Source organism: Heterodontus francisci, chromosome 32, assembly GCF_036365525.1.
Source record: "Heterodontus francisci isolate sHetFra1 chromosome 32, sHetFra1.hap1, whole genome shotgun sequence".
NCBI lineage: Eukaryota > Metazoa > Chordata > Chondrichthyes > Heterodontiformes > Heterodontidae > Heterodontus > Heterodontus francisci.
This window is the reverse complement of record NC_090402.1, coordinates 19911953-19932897: the sequence shown is the minus strand read 5'-3', so window position 1 is coordinate 19932897 and position 20945 is coordinate 19911953. Positions and strand designations below refer to the sequence as shown.

Sequence of the window (20945 nt, the reverse complement as noted above, 5' to 3'; positions counted from 1 at the left end):
GTCTGTTGAATTTTCTTAATACAGTAGCTGCCTGGTTTTTAGTTTAAAATGATGTATCACACTCCATTTCAGCACATGAAGTTGGGAAAGCATGTTATTATGTATGTGAATATTATTGCTTCACCTGGTGAAAGTGATTGAGCAAGCCGAGTTCCTTTAATTTGACAAATCAAATTACTTTTATGTGGGAATAATAGTCTGTGTTAAATTCACAGCATTTAAACTGTGGGGTGGATTCGGAAACGGTTGGCAACACTAGCAAGTAATGTTAAAGCTGCATTGCTGGCTGGGGATGAGATGACAGCCAAGTATTGCCAACTGCAGCCATTGCCTTTGCTGTTGCCATTACCATCCCACAGGAGGCACATATGCTGACTTGTTTATCTTACCGCAAGCTTCTGGGATCCACATGTCTCTAGGGAGTAGTGCAGTAATGTAAGTGGTGTCAGGAGACAGCAGAACACCTTTGACTCATGTGTTTACCCTCCGGTCTACTTTCAGATACCCACTAACCTTATGACATTTGAGTGAACATATGGATCCAGCAGTACATGTGATGTGATCAAAGTGCCAACCCAAGCAATGGGGAAACAATACTTTTAAGTGGATTAAAAACAAAAAACATGAAGGAAAAAAAACAATCTCTCGAGGAGAAATTTGTGCATCAACTGCCAGCGTTGAATACTGAAGCACTTTTTTTTTTTGAAGCTTACTATGTGATCCTGAAATAATTTTGGTACGTCTTGGATGAGGAAGTGAACAACTGCTCCTAATTAATGGTAGCGGCCGCAGACGTTGGGCACAGTTTTAGCAATAGCGAAACTACAAACTGACTACACTGCAAGGAGCACAGTTGTTGACCAAGGAACTGTGCGTAATAACTGCTGCCTAAATTTTTTTTAAATGTTTGTTTTTATTCTTAAGCTGCTTTATTGTAATGGAACAATTTTTAGCCCATGTTGGGTGTTAACTTTCTAATGCACAAAACATGCTACTGACAGTGTTAACAGGCTGCATTGAGTGGCGTTTAGAATAGTAAATCAGTGAACAGTTTTTTTTTTAAATGAAGTGCACTGAATTGTTTGGCACTCTGCCTCAAAATTGTCTGCATCGGTGAAAGTTCTTTTACTGTTCTAGCAATCCTCAACTGGTGAAGTTTGAACCCATTGGGCCATTCAAGTAAACCTAATACTTCATGTCCTCCCCAAACCAATTTTTATCTCTTGATCTCTACACCCGCCCCCCCCCCCCCCAATCAAACTCTTGCTGCCAACAGCAACCCACCCCATGCCAAGCAGTGTTTCTAAGTTCAGAGGATGGGTGGTTGCTGTGCTCTAAGGTCTTTGGCAGTGCCAATCTCTAACTGGCCACTAAGAGGTTCATCAGAGCAGTGTGAGGATGATGTCTCCCTATGGAGAAGCTTTCTGTCCATACAGCACTACCAGGTAAAGAAACCATTATACAGCCAATCAACTGTGGTAAGTGAATAATATGTCTGCTTTATCATGCTGGATGTGAGCTTTACATCAGGTTATGCCATTTATAATACTGTTGTTTACAACTAAAGATAAACTTTTTGGATAACGTCCATCATTTTATTCTGCCATTCAACTTGATTCCAGCATCTCTAACACTATCTTCAGCTTCTGAGTAACTATTTCATGATACAATTCAAATTACTTTTGCATAAATGTTGCAATAAGTATGTAATGTATGATGGTCCTTATTTGTTGTGTATTATTTAAAGGTTGAATTTAGTAGTTAATATACAGACAAGGTATGTAACACAAGCAGGGTTCCCATGGCTTTAGTCAACCTGAATGAAAATTGAATGGTTTTTCAACATTATCTGAACCTCCATGGTGTTACAACTTGTAAAATACTCTTGTCACTGTGCATTTAGCTGTATCTCATGATTTCCACATAAAGTATTCTATTTCGACAACATTGAGTTAATTTATTTTTAAATATTTGTCAGATAAGCTGAACTGTTCATTCTATCAACTAAAAGTAGGCTGTGCTGCCTGCCATTTCCAGAGGTTGGGCACAGGCAGGACTAACAAACTCGTTCATAGTGTGGTGGGAGATGAAAAATTGCTCAGATTTTTCTGTGCAGGAGTTGGAATGTTCCTCCTTTCAGTATTTTCTATCTAATCAATCAAAATTCAGAATTTAGCACTGTATGGAAGTAAAATACACAGTTACTTCTGGTGTTCCACAAAGAGGAAAGGTACTGGTTAGCACCTGCAATTGCCCATAAACCTCTGCCCCAGTCTCAGTTGCGTTTTGAAGGGGACTGAACAAGAGCCAGGTGCTTTCTCACAGGTGAGAATGCTGGATTAACAGAGGGGTTTGGAAACAGTTCACAGGAGTGCTGCAGTCCTGTAGTCAGCGCTGGAGCCTCAAGGCCATCGCAAAACCAAATCCTTGAGCAATTCAGGTAGACCAAATGTAAATTGAACTTGTATTACACTAACAGCGGTGGCCTGGACAAACTGTCTTATACTGCTGGTGATGATCTAACTATCTGTGAATCAGTTTTAACCAATGGAGTAGTGAATGAACTGCAGCCCTGGCTGTGATCTCTGTTGGTGGAACCAGGGTGTGGATGGTGACCAAGTTGCTCAGTAGTGCAGGCATGGAGCAGCAACCTCCAAAAATACTCAAGGAAGAAAAAGTATTTTTTGGAAATAGCTTATCATTCAGCAACTGCTGCCTAACCCTAATCCACTCACTGGATACCATGGACAGAATTTGGCCACCTTTCATTTGTATTGCTTCAACACCTTTGCAGCTTGCACTTTGTGACTCAGTGACCTCTTGTGGTAATGTTTCTTTGTGCCCTCTTTTTTCCAACACCTGGCCCTGTTCTGTTGATAGCTTACTCATATTTCACTTCCAAATTACTTCTCAGTAAAATTGTGGTTTGAAACACAATGAGGAAATAATTTTGCCATCTCGAAAGTCTCAAAATTTATACAAGTAATATAATTGAGAATTTTTTTTTTAAATAACAGCTATGTGGTGCCTAAAGCATTGCCACCAAATAACTCCATCACACAAGAAATTCCTTTGCAACCTCTTCAAAATGTGTTTTTCAGGGAAGATGTCCAGGCTTTGTTTAAAGGTTGGAAAATTGTGTTAGGCATTCGTTAATTAATATGGAATGTACACTAGCACACAAGATATCATTGATTAGAAAACTATGGGCCAAACGAATTGAGCATAAACCATGTCTCAGGCCTACTTGCCCTATCTTCTGATTTCCCAGCTCCATCTTGTGCCCATTTTAGTGCAAATAATGCTAAAATGTACCCTTGGGTCTGCAACAAGATACAACTGAACGAACCTGTAGCAGGGCCATAGCACACATCCTAAAGACTAACACAGAAAAGATGGTAGCTTGCTCCTTCCCAGATAAAGATTATAGGGGGGAAAAATGGAGTGAAACCATAAAACATTTTACTGTAATATTTCTTCCAAGCACTGTCAAGTGGTTAACTTCAGTTTTCTTTTTAGAAAATGGCAGGCTGGCATATAAAGGACTTGGTAGCAGTAGAATAGAGTGAGAACTATTTTACCAAGCTGAAAGCCTTGTTTTTATTACAGCTTGTGCTGTATAGTTCAATTAGTCTAAAATTTTACATTTCTCACCTCTCAAAGGTATCTGACACCTGAATTCAAATGTTTACTTGTCTTCAATTCACTAAATGGCAATGTTGTAGGTTGGTTATCGTTTGCCTCATCTGCAGATCCCATTACTCAAGGGTGGCTAGAGCCCTTGTGGTTTGAGTTCACATCAACTCAAAAGTATAGTGGATTACCATTTAATGTTTATAATTGTTAACTGCAGCCAACATTTCCTTCTGTGCACCAATATTGATGGGGGGGGGGGGGCCCACAATGACTGTTGGTTTGACCTCTGTAAAGTACTATATAAAAGCGCATTTGTTTAGCTGAGGCAACTGCAGGATCAGCAGACATTGCTACTGAGTTTTTACATTCAGCTAATAGGATGGCCTGTACATTTTCATACAGCTCTCAAAAAAAGGTACTAGACGAAGGTTATTCACATGCCATTTGTGTCGGTGTTTCTTTCTACAACTGCTGAGCTAATCTGTTTTAACCACTGATCTCAGACTGCCCCAATGGATGTACTTTGCTAAATTATTTGTTACCTCCGGTTTGTATCAAGTTGCTGTTTTGTCAGCTTGTTACATTGATGTAGTTTCAGTTAATAAACAAATTGCTGTTTTAAAAAAAAGTTCTTGTGAATGCAATACTGTTTTGTAGCAAATGTGTTTTTAAATGACATAAGCTTGGTGAAATCTTTATGCATTAAGACAAATGGCACTGTCAGTTTGTTACCAGACACATTAGAAGACTCGAAAAAAGGTGACCACCCTAGCTCAGTCATAGCAATTCTCACATCTGAGTGAGAAGGTTGCGAGTTCAAGTTGCACACCAGAGGCTTGATCACATCCTCTAGCTAGACACTCCAGTGCAGTATGAGGGAATGCCGCACTGGTGGCAGTGCCGTCTTTCGGATGAGACATTTAAACCAAGTCCTAGCTGCCCTTAGGGAGATGCAAATGGCACCATGGCATTATTTTGGAAAAGAGCAGAGCAGTTCTCACCAGTGTCCTGGCCAAGTTTTGAACCAAATTTGAAGGAAGTATCCCTTGTCACTTCCGAGCCAGGCCGTAATTCTGTTTCCTGATACAAAGAGGTGTGGAATGTTAGACTGCTGCAGTGGGAAAAGCATCCTGATACCACCCAGGGAATCTGGCACACAGCTCCATTACTCTCTTGCAGTTTATTAAAACCGCCTAGTTCATCCAGTAGTTCTCCATGGCTCACTGGAAGGAAGCACAGGCAGAAATTGAGCAGCGTTTGCTGGTTCCCAACACTGCAAAAGTAGTGATCAAGTACTCTTGAAGGAGGCTGTGGATATCTCTGAGCACCTGCCATGTCAACCTGAGCCTGTGGACATACTGCTTTTCAGATATGGCAAGGAATCTATCTGCAGCTCCTATCACCTCAGTATTGCCTCTGCCTTTCTGTTGTTCTTACCGCTCCTCTCTGCTGGTCAGATCTCTCGCATGCATCTCCAGATCCCATCACAGCATGACAGTGTTGTTGTGGATGGTGATCATCTTCCTTGTCCAATGTCCTATTCTAAACATCCATGGCACCCACTCCTCCTGAGGGTTTCCATTTGAAAACCTGCAAACTTCAAACGTAGCTATGCACACAAGAATTCTCTGCAAAAAAAGTTTTCAAAAGGGAACTGAGAAGGCAGCTGTGAACAGGTAGTATCGAGCACTCAGAACTTCCAATGCCCCAGGAACCTGTGTTGGTGATAAATTCAAATATAGTGAAAACTCTGCAAATGCACCTCATTAGCACATGATAATGACTAACCCACCTCCAGAGCAAGCAGGTTACTTAAAAACAGCCAACTAGGCCTCTCTTAAAACTGGGAGTCAGTGCATTGTCAGGTTTGATAATTTTACTGTTTTTGCTTGGGGGTTATAATTGAATAAATAGAAGTTTGACTCAGAAGTCAAGTATCTACATAAACCTTTTGGGATTAAGAAGCCCTGGGCTCTTCAATAACTATGCTGCAGTACAATGTCTGGTTACTTCTTCCACAGCCATCATATACCATTTGGGGCTTGTTTGATTCTTAAAGGGATCAACCCAGCTGTATTTAAGAACTTCCATCAATTGATTGCAATTTGTGATGAGCAAGAAGAAGAATTTCATCACTATCTGCAAACTCCAAAGACTTGGTCATTGTACATCAATATTTGCTGAATAATGTTTGTTTCTGAAGATTGTGTTCCATTCATCCTGGATATATCTGAAATACAATATGGCTGTGCAGTCTTCTCACTAACATTTGTTTGAGCTGCTTTTATTTTTAACCACTTTCTGTGCTCCAAAGGGCCTTTGTCTTCACTCTAAAAACTGCAAACACTTATAACCCTAAGCAATGATAGAAATAAGCTGAAGGTTTCCAGGTTATTGTGACTACTGTAGGATCCTCTGCCTCACTCAAGCTTACCGCCTTCTCGGCTCCAGACATGGCAGAAGAGCTGAACTCCACGTGAGGTGAGTGTGCCTGCGCAAATTCAACGGGAATCGGGGAAAAATCTCCACTGGTTGGAGTCATACCTGGCACAAAAGGAAGATGGGTTGTTGGGGCTGAGATGATTAGCCTCGAAGAAACAGGCAGATAGGTCCCCTCAGTGCATCTCACTCTTCAATGGTTGGACTTGAAACATACTGCTGTAGAAAATTTTACAGAACACTTGCCCCTCTCTGCCCTTTACATTACTACGAGCCCAGGCTACATTCGGATAACTGAAGTCTCCCATTATAACTACTCTATAAATCTTGCACCTCTAATTTCCTTGCAAATTTGTTCCTCTACATCTTTCCTGCTAGTTGGTGGCCTATAAACAACACTGAGCAATGTAAGTGCACTTTTTTGTTCCTTAGCTCAAGCCAAATAGATTCTGTCCTTACACCCTCTGGGACATCTCTCTCCAGCACTGCAATGTTCCCCTTAATCAATAGTGCCACCCCTCCCCCTTTCTATCCAGGAATATTTAATACCCAGTCCTGCCATTCTTTGAGTCAGTTCTCTGATAGCCAGAACATCATAGTTCTACATGGCAATCTGTGCCTGTAACTCACCAATCTTCTTTACCACCCTCTGTGTATTCACATACATGCACGGTAACTCTATTAGATTTTATTACTTTCTCCATTACGCATTTCCTACTCTAGTGCTATCTGTCTCTCCCAGTATGCTGTGCACCTTGATATTCCTCGCTGATCTTACTTCCTGGTTCCCACACCCCTGCCACGTTAGTTTAAACCCTCCCCAACAGCACCAGCAAATCACCCTGCAAGGAAATTGTTTCCAGCTCTGTTTAGGTGCAACCTGTCTGACCAAGAGCTGGCCCTAATGTCCCAGGAATCCTGAGATTACCACTTTTAAGTCCTGCTTGCTAATTTCCTATCAAGGTCCCCAAATTCTGACTGTAGGACCATATCCCTCTTTCTGTCTGTCATTGTTACCAATGTGGACCACGACTTCTGGCTGTTCACCCTCCCCTCAGGATGCTCTGCAGCCGTTCAGTGACATCCATGATCCTGGCAGCTGGAAGGCAATACTAGCCTGGATTCACGGCTGCAGAAACGCCTATTTCCCCTAACTATTGAATCTCCTATCACTATTGCTCTTCTAGTCGTCTTTGTGTGCAGCTGAGCCAACTGTGGTGCCATGGACTTGGCTCTGGCTGTACACCCAGATGAACCATCACTTTCAGCAGTATTCAGAACTTGAACACTTGCCCATTTCTTCTTGACCACCCATTCCCCCTCTCCCTGCTCTCAACATCATGGATGCATTGCAGTGACGCCAACTGGTGACACTTCCTGCACATATGGTTATCCAAGACACAGTAAGTGTCCTGGAGTTCCCACATAGTACAGGATGTGCACTCTAGAGGTTGGTGCAGCCCTATCATTCCTCTATATATTAGATAATAAACTTGACTACTACTTAAAAACAGAAGAGATGACTCACCAGCTCCTCCCTTCCCTTCTGTTGGGGTCACTTAAATGTAAAGAAGCTCTTATCAAAAAAACAAGTTCAATTTTCCACCTCCTTAGACTAACTTCCTAACTTTGGCGAAAGGGAAACAAAGCTACAATACTCACCAACCAATCAACTCATAGCCTTCCTGTGATGACACAGTCTGATATTTTTTTCTTCTCTCACTTCAGTGATCCTGGTGCGCTGCACAGTCCTCCTGGTCCATATGCAACAAGACCTGGAATACATGCAGACTTGAGTTGATAAGTGGAATGCAACATTCATGACAGACAAGTGCCAGGTGATGACCATCTCCAATGAGAGATTCTAATCATCTCCTCAAGACATTCAATAGCATTACCATCACTGAATTCCCCCTCTAACATCCTGGGGGTTACTATTGACCAGCCATATAAATATTGTGGCTACAAGAGCAGGTCCGAGGCAAGTAACACTTCCTGACTCCACAAAGCCTGTCCACCATCTACAAGACACATTTCAGGACTGTGGAATACATGTGACTGGATAAGTGCAGCTCCAACACCACCATCCAGGGCAAAGCAGCCTGCTTGATCAACACCCCAGTTCACTATCTTAGGCATTCACTTCCTCCACAACTGGCACACAGTGGCAGCAGTGTGTACCATATGCACTGCAGCAAATGGCCAAGGCTCCTTCGCCAGCACCTAGCAAAACCACAAGCTCTATCACCTAGAAGATCAAGGGCACTAGATGCATAGGAACACTGCCACCACCTGCAAATTCCCCTTCAAATCACACACCATCCTGACTTGGAATTATATCTCTGTACCTCCACTGTTGCTGGGTCAAAAACCTGCAACTCCCTTCCTAACAGCACTGTGGGTGTACCTACACCAGCTTTAAGGGCAATTAGGAATGGGAAACAAATGCTGCCCTTGTCAGCGACACTCACATCCCATGAACAACTTTGTTTTTAAAAAAAGTTTTTTTTTTCAAAACATTGTGGGCCTGAGATTGTTTTGCAGCCTTTTTCCCATCTATGTCCAGTACTCTCAGTGCCAGGTGAAACTTTCTGATTTGGTCTTGAGCTCATATTTGTCAGGATGACATCACCTTAGTGGCAGCAGATTTACTGAAGATTAATGTTCCAAACAGAAGTGGTGGTGGTGGGAGGGGCAGGATTTTAATATTTAAGCGGATAACAGAATTAACTACTCAGCACTCTTGGAGAGAGCAAGGAGGCAGGAGAACAAGAAGAGAGGAGAACCGGGAGGGAGGTGGTCATGGTGCTGACCGTCATCAATTTTGCCTTTTAATTGCTTAAGTCAACCTAGTCATGCCCTAATAAGGGCTGAAAAATTTTGTGAAGCTCAAGCATACTTCACTATAATTATTTGTTAAGGAACTGACTTTGTAAAACTTAATCTTACACAGACATTTCTCCTGCAATTATAGGTCCATGACGGTGCTTCTGATATGACCTCCTTTTTCCTCAACCGAGGATTTCCCCCCACTGTGGTTGACAGGGCCCTCAACCGTGTCCGACCCATTCCCCGCACCTCTACCCTCACCCCTTCCCCTCCTTCCCAGAACCGTGACAGGGTTCCCCTTGTCCTCACTTTTCATCCCACCAGCCTCCATATCCAAAGGATCATCCTCCGCCATTTTCGCCACCTCCAGTCGCATCTTCCCCTCCCTTCCCCTGTCAGCATTCCGAAGGGATCGTTCCCTCCGCGACACCCTGGTCCACTCCTCCATTACCCCCGCCACCTCGTCCCAGGGCACCTTCCCTTGCAATCGCAGGAGGTGTAATACCTGCCCATTTACCTCCTCTCTCCTCACTATCCCAGGCCCCAAACACTCCTTTCAGGTGAAGCAGCGATTTACTTGTACTTCTTTCAATGTAGTATACTGTATTCGCTGCTCAGTGTGGTCTCCTCTACATTGGGGAGACCAAGCGCAGACTGGGTGACCGCTTTGCGGAACATCTCCGCTCAGTCCGCAAGCAGGACCCTGAGCTTCCGGTTGCTTGCCATTTTAACACTCCCCCCTGCTCTCATCTCTGTCCTGGGATTGCTGCAGTGTTCCAGTGAACATCAACGCAAGCTCGAGGAACAGCATCTCATCTACCGATTAGGCACGCTACAGCCTGCCGGATTGAACATTGAGTTCAATAATTTCAGAGCATGACAGCCCCCCACTTTACTTTCATTTTTAGTTATTTTTTCTTTTTTTTTTACATTCCTTTTTACATTTTTTACAATCCTTTTTTGGCATTTATTTCATTTCATCTTAGTTTGTTCAGTTTGCTTACCCACTTTTTTTCAGGTTGTTTTTCTTCAGGTTTGCACTTGCTGCTGTTCAATATTCAGTATATTCACACCTAATCTGTACTAATGCTTTGTCTTTCAACACAGCATTAACATATTGTTTGCCTTTGCTCCGTGACCTTTTGGTCAGCTCTGTGGCCTGGTCCAATCTGCACCTTCTCCTTTGTTATCTCTTGCCCAACCCCCACCTCACTTGTTTATAATCTGTGACTTTTCTAATATTTGTCAGTTCCGAAGAAGGGTCACTGACCCGAAACGTTAACTCTGCTTCTCTTTCCACAGATGCTGCCAGACCTGCTGAGTGATTCCAGCATTTCTTGTTTTTGTTTCAGATTTCCAACATCCGCAGTATTTTCCTTTTATTTAAGGTTTACAAGCAATCCCTCACCAATCTCCAGGAAATACACCTTAGCTGCAGTCTTTCATATCATTACACCACTATACAGGGTTCAATACCACAATATCACAGGGTTAATAGATATTTGCAGGAATTAAATGGAATGGTTTAAAAATCCATATTGGAAACCACTTTCCATCCTTGCTAATTAAATCCATGCACTATAATTTCTAAACTGTACAATTAAGCAGCAGTTATATTCTTCACATTTCTTGCTTGCACGCTAAAACTACCGTCTCTAACACATAAAATGTTAGCCTTTCAATTAAGATTAATGATGTGTGCAGCTTTTATTCTTGGCACACCTTCCCCAAAACTGTTTTCTACAGTATTCAAAGACCAACCTTCAAACTGCTGAACTAATTATAATTAATTGGCTGCAGAGCAAGACTATTTTTCTAAAACAATTACTTGTAAGTAAAGACCATCTTTCACTACATAATGTTTACATTTCAGTTCAAATCAGACAGAAACGGTATTAAGTATTCCAAACATCATTACTCGTCATGGTTTTTTTTTAGGATTCCCAAAAATCCAGACTTCCACTCATAGGAAATTCTTGTGGAAAACAAAATGTGTACCTTGTACTATAAATGTTACTGCCTGGTCATTGTATGGATCAGCACCTCCAGTACTGAGACACTGGTCATGGCTAGTCAGTTACGTTGGGCGGGCCACATTGTCTGCATGCCTAACACAAGACTCCCAAAACAAACTTTCTACTCAGAGCTCTGTCAAGACAAGAGGTTATCAGGAGGGCAGAGGAAACGCTACAAGGATGTCCTTAAAGACTCCGAGAAAATGTGGGAATCTCTTGCCTGAGACCACCCAAAATGGAGAAGCATCATCTGCGGAGGTGCCAGCCAGTTCGACCAACGTCGACATGCCTTGGCAGCCACTGAGCGCACACAGCGGAAGGAGCGTTTGGAAATGCGAGCATCTCATTCACTCGCCTCACCAAACACCACCTGCCCCACCTGTGGCACACTGTGCGGATCCAGAACTGGACTATTCAGTGGCCGAAGGACTCTCAACCCTGGGGTGGAAGAAAGTAATCCTCATTCCCGAAGGACTGCCTAAGAGAAGAAAAGAAAGATCAATAGGATAATTTCACTTTGATGAGGTAAATGATACAATCAAACCTACATATCTTAGAACTAGATAATATTTCAGAAGAATTTATCTCAACAATGTCATCCTGGGAATCAAACCACACATACTCACAAAAACAGACAATCTCAGTGTAAATTTTTGGACACGAGTGAATATTTGATGTTACTGTGGTGACTGTGACATTGTTGCTACAAAATTATGCCAGCAAAAATCTTCAGATAACTGCATATTTAACAGATATTAAAACATTTCACTAGCCTCTGTTAATATGCTGGAATGGTTCCAGCTGCATTCAAAAAAGCTGACTGAACTCTTGCATCCCTCCGTCATTCACTTCACACCTTATTGGAATGTAAATAATATTGAGATTTTGAAGAGTATATAAGGAAATTCAAATTTTAAAATTATACATCAACATTTACTTACACCTACCCAGAAAAATTAGTTGTTTCACTTCCTTAGCCAAATGCATTATTGCACATCTGACAGATGGTCTGAGGTTACTTCAGGCAGCAAGATGTTCATCTGTTGAAGAGGTATTAAAAATTTCTTATTAAAACAGTCTACAAGCAATTAATACTCAATACGAACCAGATGAAATGAAAGTGAACATAATTGTTGGCATAACAATGTGAAGACAGGAAATTTACAACACTGTCCTTTCACCTTTACAATCCAAACCGGAAGCAACAATCAAAAATGGCTCAGCATCATAACACTTGATATTCCAATTGGAGGCAACACCACAAGAAATGGAATTGGAACAGTTTGGTGGCAGATACTTTTCAGATACAGGTGGTTAGGATAGATAGCATAACAATAAGAGAGCTCTTCACTAGAGCTGCTCTGTTCTTCTGGTTATCACCTCCATGCATACAGAGGGGAAAATACTCATTCCTCAAAGATTACTCAAACCACCTGTTACTATGTAAGCAACTGCTGTTGCATGTACAACTTTACACTTTACCTTGCAGTTATATTTTGCAAATTGCTGACTTTTTCTTAAAAAACCCTAACATACACAATTCAATAAACACAATGACAGGAGCAGATAATAGGTTCAAAGTAAATATTCTTATTCATTTCTGGTCATTTTAAAGCCAGACCTTCAACTATTCCTCAAGAAGAAATACACTGATTCCAAAACAGGTCACGTGTTCTCGTGCAATCCTTCAACAATATTGCCACTTAGGTGTAATTTAAGCATCACCGTGGATAAATTCAGACCCAACATCAGACAAAAGCACCATAAAACTCCCTGAACCATAACATTTGAAAAGAAAAGCGCTGACAAGAATCACTTGGATCTCCTGCATTTAAAAATATAGATACCTGCAGTTTGTTTCAATATTGAGACTGCAGATGCTCTTTCCCACAGCTCATAGTATTCAAATTGTAACAATTCCCTCTTGGCAGAAGATAATAGTTCCAACTGAGCAGAGATAGCAGCAAGGCAAGTAAATGGAGTTAAGATACAGATCAGTCGTGATCGCATTGGATGGTCAGTCTACTCCTGTTCCTATGTATGCAGTACAGACTGCATACTCGCTGACTGAAACCTGTATAGCAGCTCCTGGTCGCAGCATTAATGACTAGATAGGCAGATTTCCAGGTCTTGTCGGAGGGGAGAAATGGGTCACGTCATGCTTCCCCCCCCCAACCACCATTTTGACAGCTTAACATGCAGTTGCTAACAACCTCAAGCGCAAAGGGAATGTCTTCATTACATTACTTTATGTTAAAGGTTCCATGTTTGTAGACTTACAATGAGCAAAGTAACCAAGTAAATTCCCAACTATTTTTTCAGAAAGAATATATTGAAGATAATTAACAACTGTGACAACATGGGCAAATTTCAATAAAAATATCATTGTAAATACTGACTATACCAAAATATAAAATGTGGACAAATTTAAGGTACCTACTTATGTTTTATAAACATGTTTTTTGAGAGCAACCACTACTAAAAGCATTAAGGCAAAGTCCTGAATGGAAATATTTATATATAAAAAAGATGTTCTATATTGTCAGGTGCAGAAGAAATGAAGGCAATCAGGGAATGTTCAGAATACTGCAAACAATAGATTCATTACATTGAATGTGCTTGTCAAGCATAATTTTTAACCCTTGGCTCATAATAAATCTCTAAACAGTGCCTTGTAAAATTAAACAGATATTACTGTTTTTACTCTTTCCTTCTTCCTGTATTGGTACATCAATTTGCAAGCAAACGGATTGAAGCTGTAAAAATAATTTTCAACATGCTGGTTTCATTTGACTTTTTAAAAAAAATAAAGGCAATCAACTGTACTGTACACACGAGAATGCCAGGTCTGCACCACTTTGGTTCATGCAAAATTTTGCATTCTCAGAAGTATCTTCAGAAACAGCAGCACAAGCAGTCCATGTCCTACAGTTTTAATATTTCTCTTCATCCATTCTCCTTCCACAGGACCAAATGAATACTATGGTCTGGCATGCTTGTGGCAAAAACCAGGCCAGTGTCATTCTTGCCATTGAGTCCATTTAGCCATGCCGTCTCTCCTGCCAGGAAGCTCGAACCTCTTTTTGATTTCCTGTACGCAGGCAGAGGCCAGCGACCAACCAGTTTCTCGGTCCTTAGGTCCATTATGTACAGATAATGGCTGTCAAACAGCAGAGCAAAGACTTCTCCCAGGCTGAGCAAGGAAAGATTTGTAGAATCAGGCGTTCTAATAACTCTGTCAAGAAAAATACAAATAGGTAAAACTGTATCTAGATGTAACGAATGTTAATACAATGAAAACCGCAGAACAGGTCAGTTAACACTTGAGTTTCTCCAAAAGATCCAAAAGAAAATGGGCAAATTTACATTCAGCAGTCTATGAATTACTATAGTCAACACCAACATGCACTTATATAGCACCTTTTAGGTAGTGAAATGTCCCAAGGCACTTCCCAAGAGCGTGATCAAATAAAATTTGGTACCGAGCCACATAAACTGATGATATTAGGGCAAATTACCAAAAGCTTGGTCAAACAGATCGGTTTTAAGGAGGGTCTTAAAAGAGGAGAGATAAAAAGAGGCAGAGAGGTTTAGGGAGAGAATTCCAGAGCTTAGGGTCTGGGCAGCTGAAGGCACAGCCACCAATGTTTGGGTGATAAAAATGGGATGTTTAAGAGGCCAGAATTGGAGGAGGTTTGTTTATTTTATTCTTTCATGGGATGTGGGCATCACTGGCAAGGCCAGCATTTGTTGCCCAATCCTAATTGCCCAAGACAACTGAATGGCTTGCTAAGCCATTTCAGAGGGCAGTTAAGAGTCAATCTCATTGCTGTGGGTCTGGAGTCATATGCAGTCCACACCAAGTAAGGATGGCAGATTTCCTTCCCTAAAGGGCATTAGTGAACCAGATGGGTTTTTATGACAATCGATGATAGTTTCATGGCACCATTACAGAAACATTTTCAATTCCAAATTAATTGAATTTAAATTCTACCAGTTGCCATGTTGGGATTTGAACCCATGTCCCCAGGGCATTAGACTGGGCCTCTGGATTACCAGTTTAGTGACTTTACCACTACACCACCATCTCCCCAGAGATAGGAAGGGGCAAGGCTTTGAAAAAAGGATGAGAATTTTAAAATCAGTGAGTTGCCAGACTGATAGTCAATGGAGATCAGCAACCACAGGGGTGATGGGTGAACTGGGCTTGGTGCAAGATGGGATATGGACTGCACAGTTTTTGATAAGCTCAAGTTTACAGAAGGTGCATGGTGGAAGGCTGGCCAGGAGAGCATTGGAATATACCAGTCTAGAGGTAACAAAGGCGTGACGAGGGTTTCAGCAGCAGACAAGTTGAGCCAGGATAGAGCCAGTGATGTTACAGAGATGGTCAAACAGGATGGCAAGATTGTGAACACTCCAATTCAGCCTCGGGTGGTGGCCAAGAGCAGAGATAGAGCCGCTGGCTAGGGAACAGAGTTTGTAGAAGGAATCAAAGGTAATGTAAAATTGCAAGTGCCCACTTGCTTTTCACTTCTACTGCCTGGTTTCAACTCAATCCCAGAGTGAATAGCACAGAACTTCCCTTCATTCAACACTAATAGGAACTAAGTTAGAAACCTCATTCAAAGGTCACAGGATAACTCAGGAGAAATGTTTCCTTGGTTCAGTTCAAGATGCTCTTCTGATGTGGCGAGAGAGGTAGGAGCTTAACCATACCTGACTTAAAAATGCTTGATGTGGATAGAGAGTGCCAGAAATGGAGTGTCCCTCCCTTAACAGTACACTTTCCAATTTTGGGAAGAGCAAAGCTAGATGCCATCAATATAAGATAGTCACCAAGAAATCAAAGGGAATTCTGGAAAAACTTCTTTACCCAGAGTGGTGATAATGTGGTACTTGCTACCACAAGGAGTAGTTGATGCAAATAGCACTTATGCATTTAAAGGGAAGCTAGATAAGCATATGAAGGAGAAGGGAATTGAGAAGGGAATATACTGATAGAGTTACATGTGAAAGGATGGGAGGAGCCTCGAGTGGAGCATACAACTCCAGCACGGATTGGTTGGGCCAAATGGCCTGTTTCTATGCTGTATTTTCTATGTAATTCACAAAACAGGGGTTGTTTTTTTAAAAAAATGCAAGTTAGTCATTAATTGTGATTTTCAATTACAAAAAATAAAATTGAAACTTATAAAACCTTGGTTCAACTTCGGTGTAGGCTCAATTAGTTGCATTTATTAAACTTGTGCTTCTCAAAACTGCCTGAAAGGATTTTCACTATTTTAAACTAAACAAAAGCTTCTGCTGAAAGACGACTTGCAGTATTACAACGCCAAGGAAAATCCCATCTGCTGAAATTTCAGTAACTATAATTGTTAAGATTTTGTCTGGTGAGAATTATCCTTTCTGAAAAGTTATCCCTTTCTAGAGGTTTGTTCTAATGCAACAATAAATTGCATTTTTGAGATTGTTGCCATCAACTATTTTTGATCTTTATCACCACTGCTCATAATCAGTTAGACAGCTTACAACTTTATTTTAAAATGGGCCTGTTTCAGTATCTCTAAATAAAAATAAAGATAAATTGTTCCACATTTCTAAATTGACCTCATTGACACTGCTATACAAATATTATATCACCCTCTACTTTACCATTTATCTTCAGTATTTCCTCTTTCTAAACTTTTTAGTACTTCCAACTCACACAAATGATAAAATGGTAGTTTTCAAGGTTATTTGCTCTAATACCAGGTCACAATTTATTGATTTTAATTTTATGACTTGTCACAGTGTTTTGTAAACTCAACTTCTATGTTGTTGCTTGAGTAGTATAACAACGACATGCCCATGCCTGGACAGTAAGACTTTCATTTAAAACATCCCTAATAATTTTGATAATAATGAAACAGTGTACAATACCTGATAATATCATAACTGGCAAAATCCCACTGATACAATCCTAGATCAGATGCGCAAACAATGTGCTTGCCATCAAATTGCAGTCTTGGTTGGAGACATATGCTTCGGTCATTTGACACGGCAAGAGTCTTCAAACATTTGCAGTTGACCTCTCTCCCAATTGGCCAAACCTATAAATGTTAAAAGCAATGAAATTTCATGAAATACATTAGAATTATCAGAAAAAATATCTGCAGCAGTAACTGCTAGTGCACACGAGAAAGCATGAAGGCGATACACAAGACGTAACTATTCTACACTGCAAGCTTGCCTACCTGACTGTTTCAGATACAGAGGTTAGAGAAACCAATGTATTTCCATAAAACAGTCCTCACTGGACTTTTTGCATAAGGAATAGGATCTGGAAGGATGGAACTCGTGCTGGGAGTATGCAATAAGGTAACTGCCAATAAAAGGCACCTATCAACTTCAAAAATCGCCAAGGAACCCCCGATTTGTGGAGATAAGAACTCAACTCCTTGAGATGTGGTTTACTCACCCAAGTAATCCCAGGTATAATTTCACTGCTGCTTTCTACACCTTAACTGGCTCCATGAGAGGATATTGTTAGAGGGCATCTCTAGGGCATAGTTCCAGAAGAGGACAAATGTGTATGCCCAAGTGATTAATTGAGGGAGCTATCCTCAACTGCGAATATTCTTTTAAATATTTTTATCCTTGTGAAGCAAATTGTACTGGGAAGAAACAAATTCTTATCCTGGAGAGATGAGTCTTTGTATGTAATGTGGATTTGAAGAACGACTGGTCAGGTCTCAATTGTAGTGCTCGGACCTTATGTACACTTCGACTATGCAGCAATACATAACTTGCCTCATCATAATCTTGGCATTACAGTGTGCGGCACAAGAAAACCCTCAAGATGCTCCATGTGAATCCAGTTCCATGATATGTGACAAAAGGATTTGAACTCAAGAACGTAAATCACATTCTTCTCCCAAAACTTGATCTAGGCAACATTTATTCAGAACAGATGGCAGTTGCCAGAGTACACAAATCTGAGTAATTGTTTAGGTAGCTCCATTAGCAAGACCTCCTTCTTCTTCGGCAGTCCCTCGGGAACGAGGTGACTTTCTTCCACTCCAGGGTTGTGGGTCCTTAAGTGACTGAATAGTCCAATCCTGGATCTGCACACTCTGCCACAGGTGGGACAGGTGGCGTTTGGTGAGGCGACTGAATGGGATGCTCGAGTTTCCGAAAACTCTTTCCGCTTGGTCGCTGCTAGGGCATGTCGACATCATTCGAACTGGCTGGCGCCTTCGCTGATGCTTCTCCATTTTGGGCGATCTCGGGCAAGAGATTCCCACAAATCAGTAAGGATGCCACATTTTTTCAGGGAGGCTTTAAGGACATCCTTGCAGCGTTTCCTCTGCCCTCCTGGTAGCCTCTTGCCGTGATAGAGCTGGAAGTAGAAAGTTTGTTTTGGGAGTCTCGTGTCAGGCATGCAGGCGATGTGGCCCGTCCAACATAACTGACTAGCCATGACCAGTATCTCGAAACTTTCACCAAAAACATTTAACTTTACAAACAGTTAAATGTTTTCTGTTTTTCAAAAAAAAACTACTGTGCACTGTTCAGTGACATCTAGATTTTGCCAGCTTCAAATATCAACAAAGCTTATGTAACTTTTTTTTTTTGCTATTCCATCTTCGCTTTTAGCTGCTGTTACATGCTGGTCAATGAGTTTCCATATCCAAACACACTGATATTATAAAGATGCCCACAAATTGCTGTGGCTGAAAACCAGCAAAACTCACATAAAATATAGACAAAAAATATATATTGTATATTAGAACTTTTTTGGTTGTGCTGTTTGGTGCGGTGTTACAGTCCAATTGTCGGGCAATGACCATGAGCTCCAAGCACCCATTGAAACAGGTGGACTGTGGCGGGACAGAACCTTACTGACCGGGGGCTGCCCGGTTTGAGGCAGGCGGTAGCTGTCCAGTGAGATGCAATGACCTCTCCCACTGACAAAGGCAACGCATGGCGCCCAATCTCTACGCCAATTGAGCTGGACTTATAACCTGTAACTGCTGCCTTCTGTGTTGATTTGGTTGCTGTGAGGCGACTATGGAGTGACCTCTCCATGGCGCATGCCTGGGCGGATGTATGGAGGTTGTGAATTGCCCAAATGTCAAAACCCCCCCTCTCGGCCTTCCTGGTGAGGTCCAAAGGAGTGCAGAGCATGACGTTTGGCACCGAAACTGCCGGAAACATGCCAAAGGTGACACATGACCGCCTTCGGGGTTCCACTCCAGATTTTCTGTTAGGGTGTACTCCCTTAGCCTTGGTCTCTCCCGAGACGCCCACAAGGCAGTGGGGTTGTTAGGGCCCCTACACAGGGGTAGGTGGATGCCGGTGGGAGGAGGTGGGGGGAAAGGGGGTGCAGTGGGAAGGGGTGGAGGGAAGATGGTGCGAGGCGGGAGCTGGGAAGGGGGTGCGAGGGGGGTGAGCTGAGAGCGGGGAGTGGGGGGGGTAGGGGGTGCAGGTAATAAAACATTTCATCAGCTCCCACCATTGTCCCCTTTACAATGATGTACTGTTACTGGGATCGGGATCCGGGAGCCGAGCCCGAGTTGTGGGGAAAGTTTGTGTGGAAACAGCACGGAGTCGGCGAGTGAGCGGCAGCCACTGCCGGGACCATGTGGCCGCTCTTTCTCCTGATCGCTGCCGTGGACGGGCTCCCCGAACACAGCCATGTGGCCTTCCTGTCCCGTTGGCCAAGCTTAGCAACTACTGGCAGGGTCTTCATCAGCATTTCTTTCCCGGATTGTCAGCCGTTCACCCTCTCTCCGCACCAAACAGCACGACTAAAAAAGGAAAGAAGGTACCAGCCCTTCGTTTTGCAAGCTGGAACATCAGAACTATGTCTCCTGGCCTGTCGGAAGACCTTACACAAATCAACGATTCTCGGAAGACTGCCATCATTAACAACGAGCTCAGTAGACTCAATGTGGACATTGCAGCACTTCAGGAGACACGCCTCCCTGCGAGCGGATCTCTAAGAGAGCAAGACTACACCTTCTTCTGGCAGGGTAGGGAGCCTGAAGAACCAAGACAGCGTGGAGTGGGCTTCGCCATCAGAAACTCTTTGCTCAGCATGATAGAGCCACCCCCAAATGGCTCGGAACGCATACTATCCATCCGACTGTTCACCGCCTCTGGTCCAGGACACCTACTCAGCATCTATGCTCCAACACTCTGCTCCCCACCTGAAGCTAAAGACCAGTTCTACGAGGAACTCCATAATATCATTAGTAGCATCCCCAACACCGAACACCTGTTCCTGCTGGGGGACTTTAATGCCAGGGTTGGGGCCGACCATGACTCATGGCCCTCCTGCCTTGGGCGCCATGGCATTGGTAGGATGAATGAGAATGGAAAGAGACTGCTTGAGTTGTGTACCTATCATAACCTCTACATCACTAACTCATTCTTTCACACTAAACCCTGTCACCAGGTTTCTTGAAGGCACCCAAGATCACGTCGTTGGCACCAGTTGGACCTCGTCACAAGGCGAGCCTCTTTAAACAGCGTTCAAATCACACGCAGCTTCCACAGTGCGGACTGCAACACCGACCACTCCCTGGTGTGCAGCAAGGTTAGCCTCAAACCAAATAAGCTGCAACACTCCAAGCAGAAGGGCCGCCCGCGCATCAACATGAGCAGAATTTCTCATCCACAGCTGTTATGCAAGTTTCTAAATTCACTTGAAAAAGCCCTTCAAAACACTCCCACAGGGGATGCAGAGACAAAGTGGGCCCACATCAGAGACGTCATCTATGACTCAGAAATGACCACCTCTGGCAAACGTGTGAAGCGGAATGCAGACTGGTTTCAATCTCACATTGAAGAGCTGGAACCTGTCATAGCCTCTAAGCGCATTGCACTGTTGAACTACAAGAAAGCCCCCAGCGTGTTAACATCCGTAGCACTGAAAGCAGCCAGAAGCGCTGCACAAAGAACAGCCAGGTGCTGCACAAATGACTACTGACAACACCTATGCAGTCATATTCAGCTGGCCTGTGACACCGGAAATATCAG

General features: G+C 42.5%; 2 protein-coding genes across 16 annotated transcripts in view; one reads left to right on the top strand and one right to left on the bottom strand.

Moving 5' to 3' along the window:
* ralgps1 (Ral GEF with PH domain and SH3 binding motif 1) overlaps positions 1–1945 on the top strand; it is a 650997-nt gene extending 649052 nt beyond the window's left edge. For both annotated transcript variants that reach the window (XM_068012423.1, XM_068012421.1), the window contains one exon: positions 502–1945. In XM_068012423.1, the coding sequence (XP_067868524.1) occupies positions 502–531 (30 nt within the window). In that variant the 3' untranslated portion in view covers positions 532–1945. The remainder of the gene's footprint in view (positions 1–501) is intronic.
* Positions 1–20945, bottom strand: part of fbxw2 (F-box and WD repeat domain containing 2) — a 99851-nt gene that overhangs the window by 1872 nt on the left and 77034 nt on the right. For 5 of the 14 annotated variants that reach the window (XM_068012436.1, XM_068012424.1, XM_068012437.1 and 2 more), the window contains 6 exons: positions 16842–17011; positions 12767–14154; positions 11867–11959; positions 10903–11397; positions 7738–7850; positions 5074–5351 (listed from right to left, as the gene is read on the bottom strand). In XM_068012436.1, the coding sequence (XP_067868537.1) occupies positions 13866–14154; positions 16842–17011 (459 nt within the window). In that variant the 3' untranslated portion in view covers positions 5074–5351; positions 7738–7850; positions 10903–11397; positions 11867–11959; positions 12767–13865. Of the gene's footprint in view, positions 1–4637; positions 4717–5073; positions 5352–6070; positions 6181–7603; positions 7634–7737; positions 7851–10902; positions 11398–11866; positions 11960–12766; positions 14155–16841; positions 17012–20945 lie in introns of all 14 variants that reach the window. The other 9 variants (XM_068012426.1, XM_068012432.1, XM_068012428.1 and 6 more) reach the window with 9 other exon arrangements.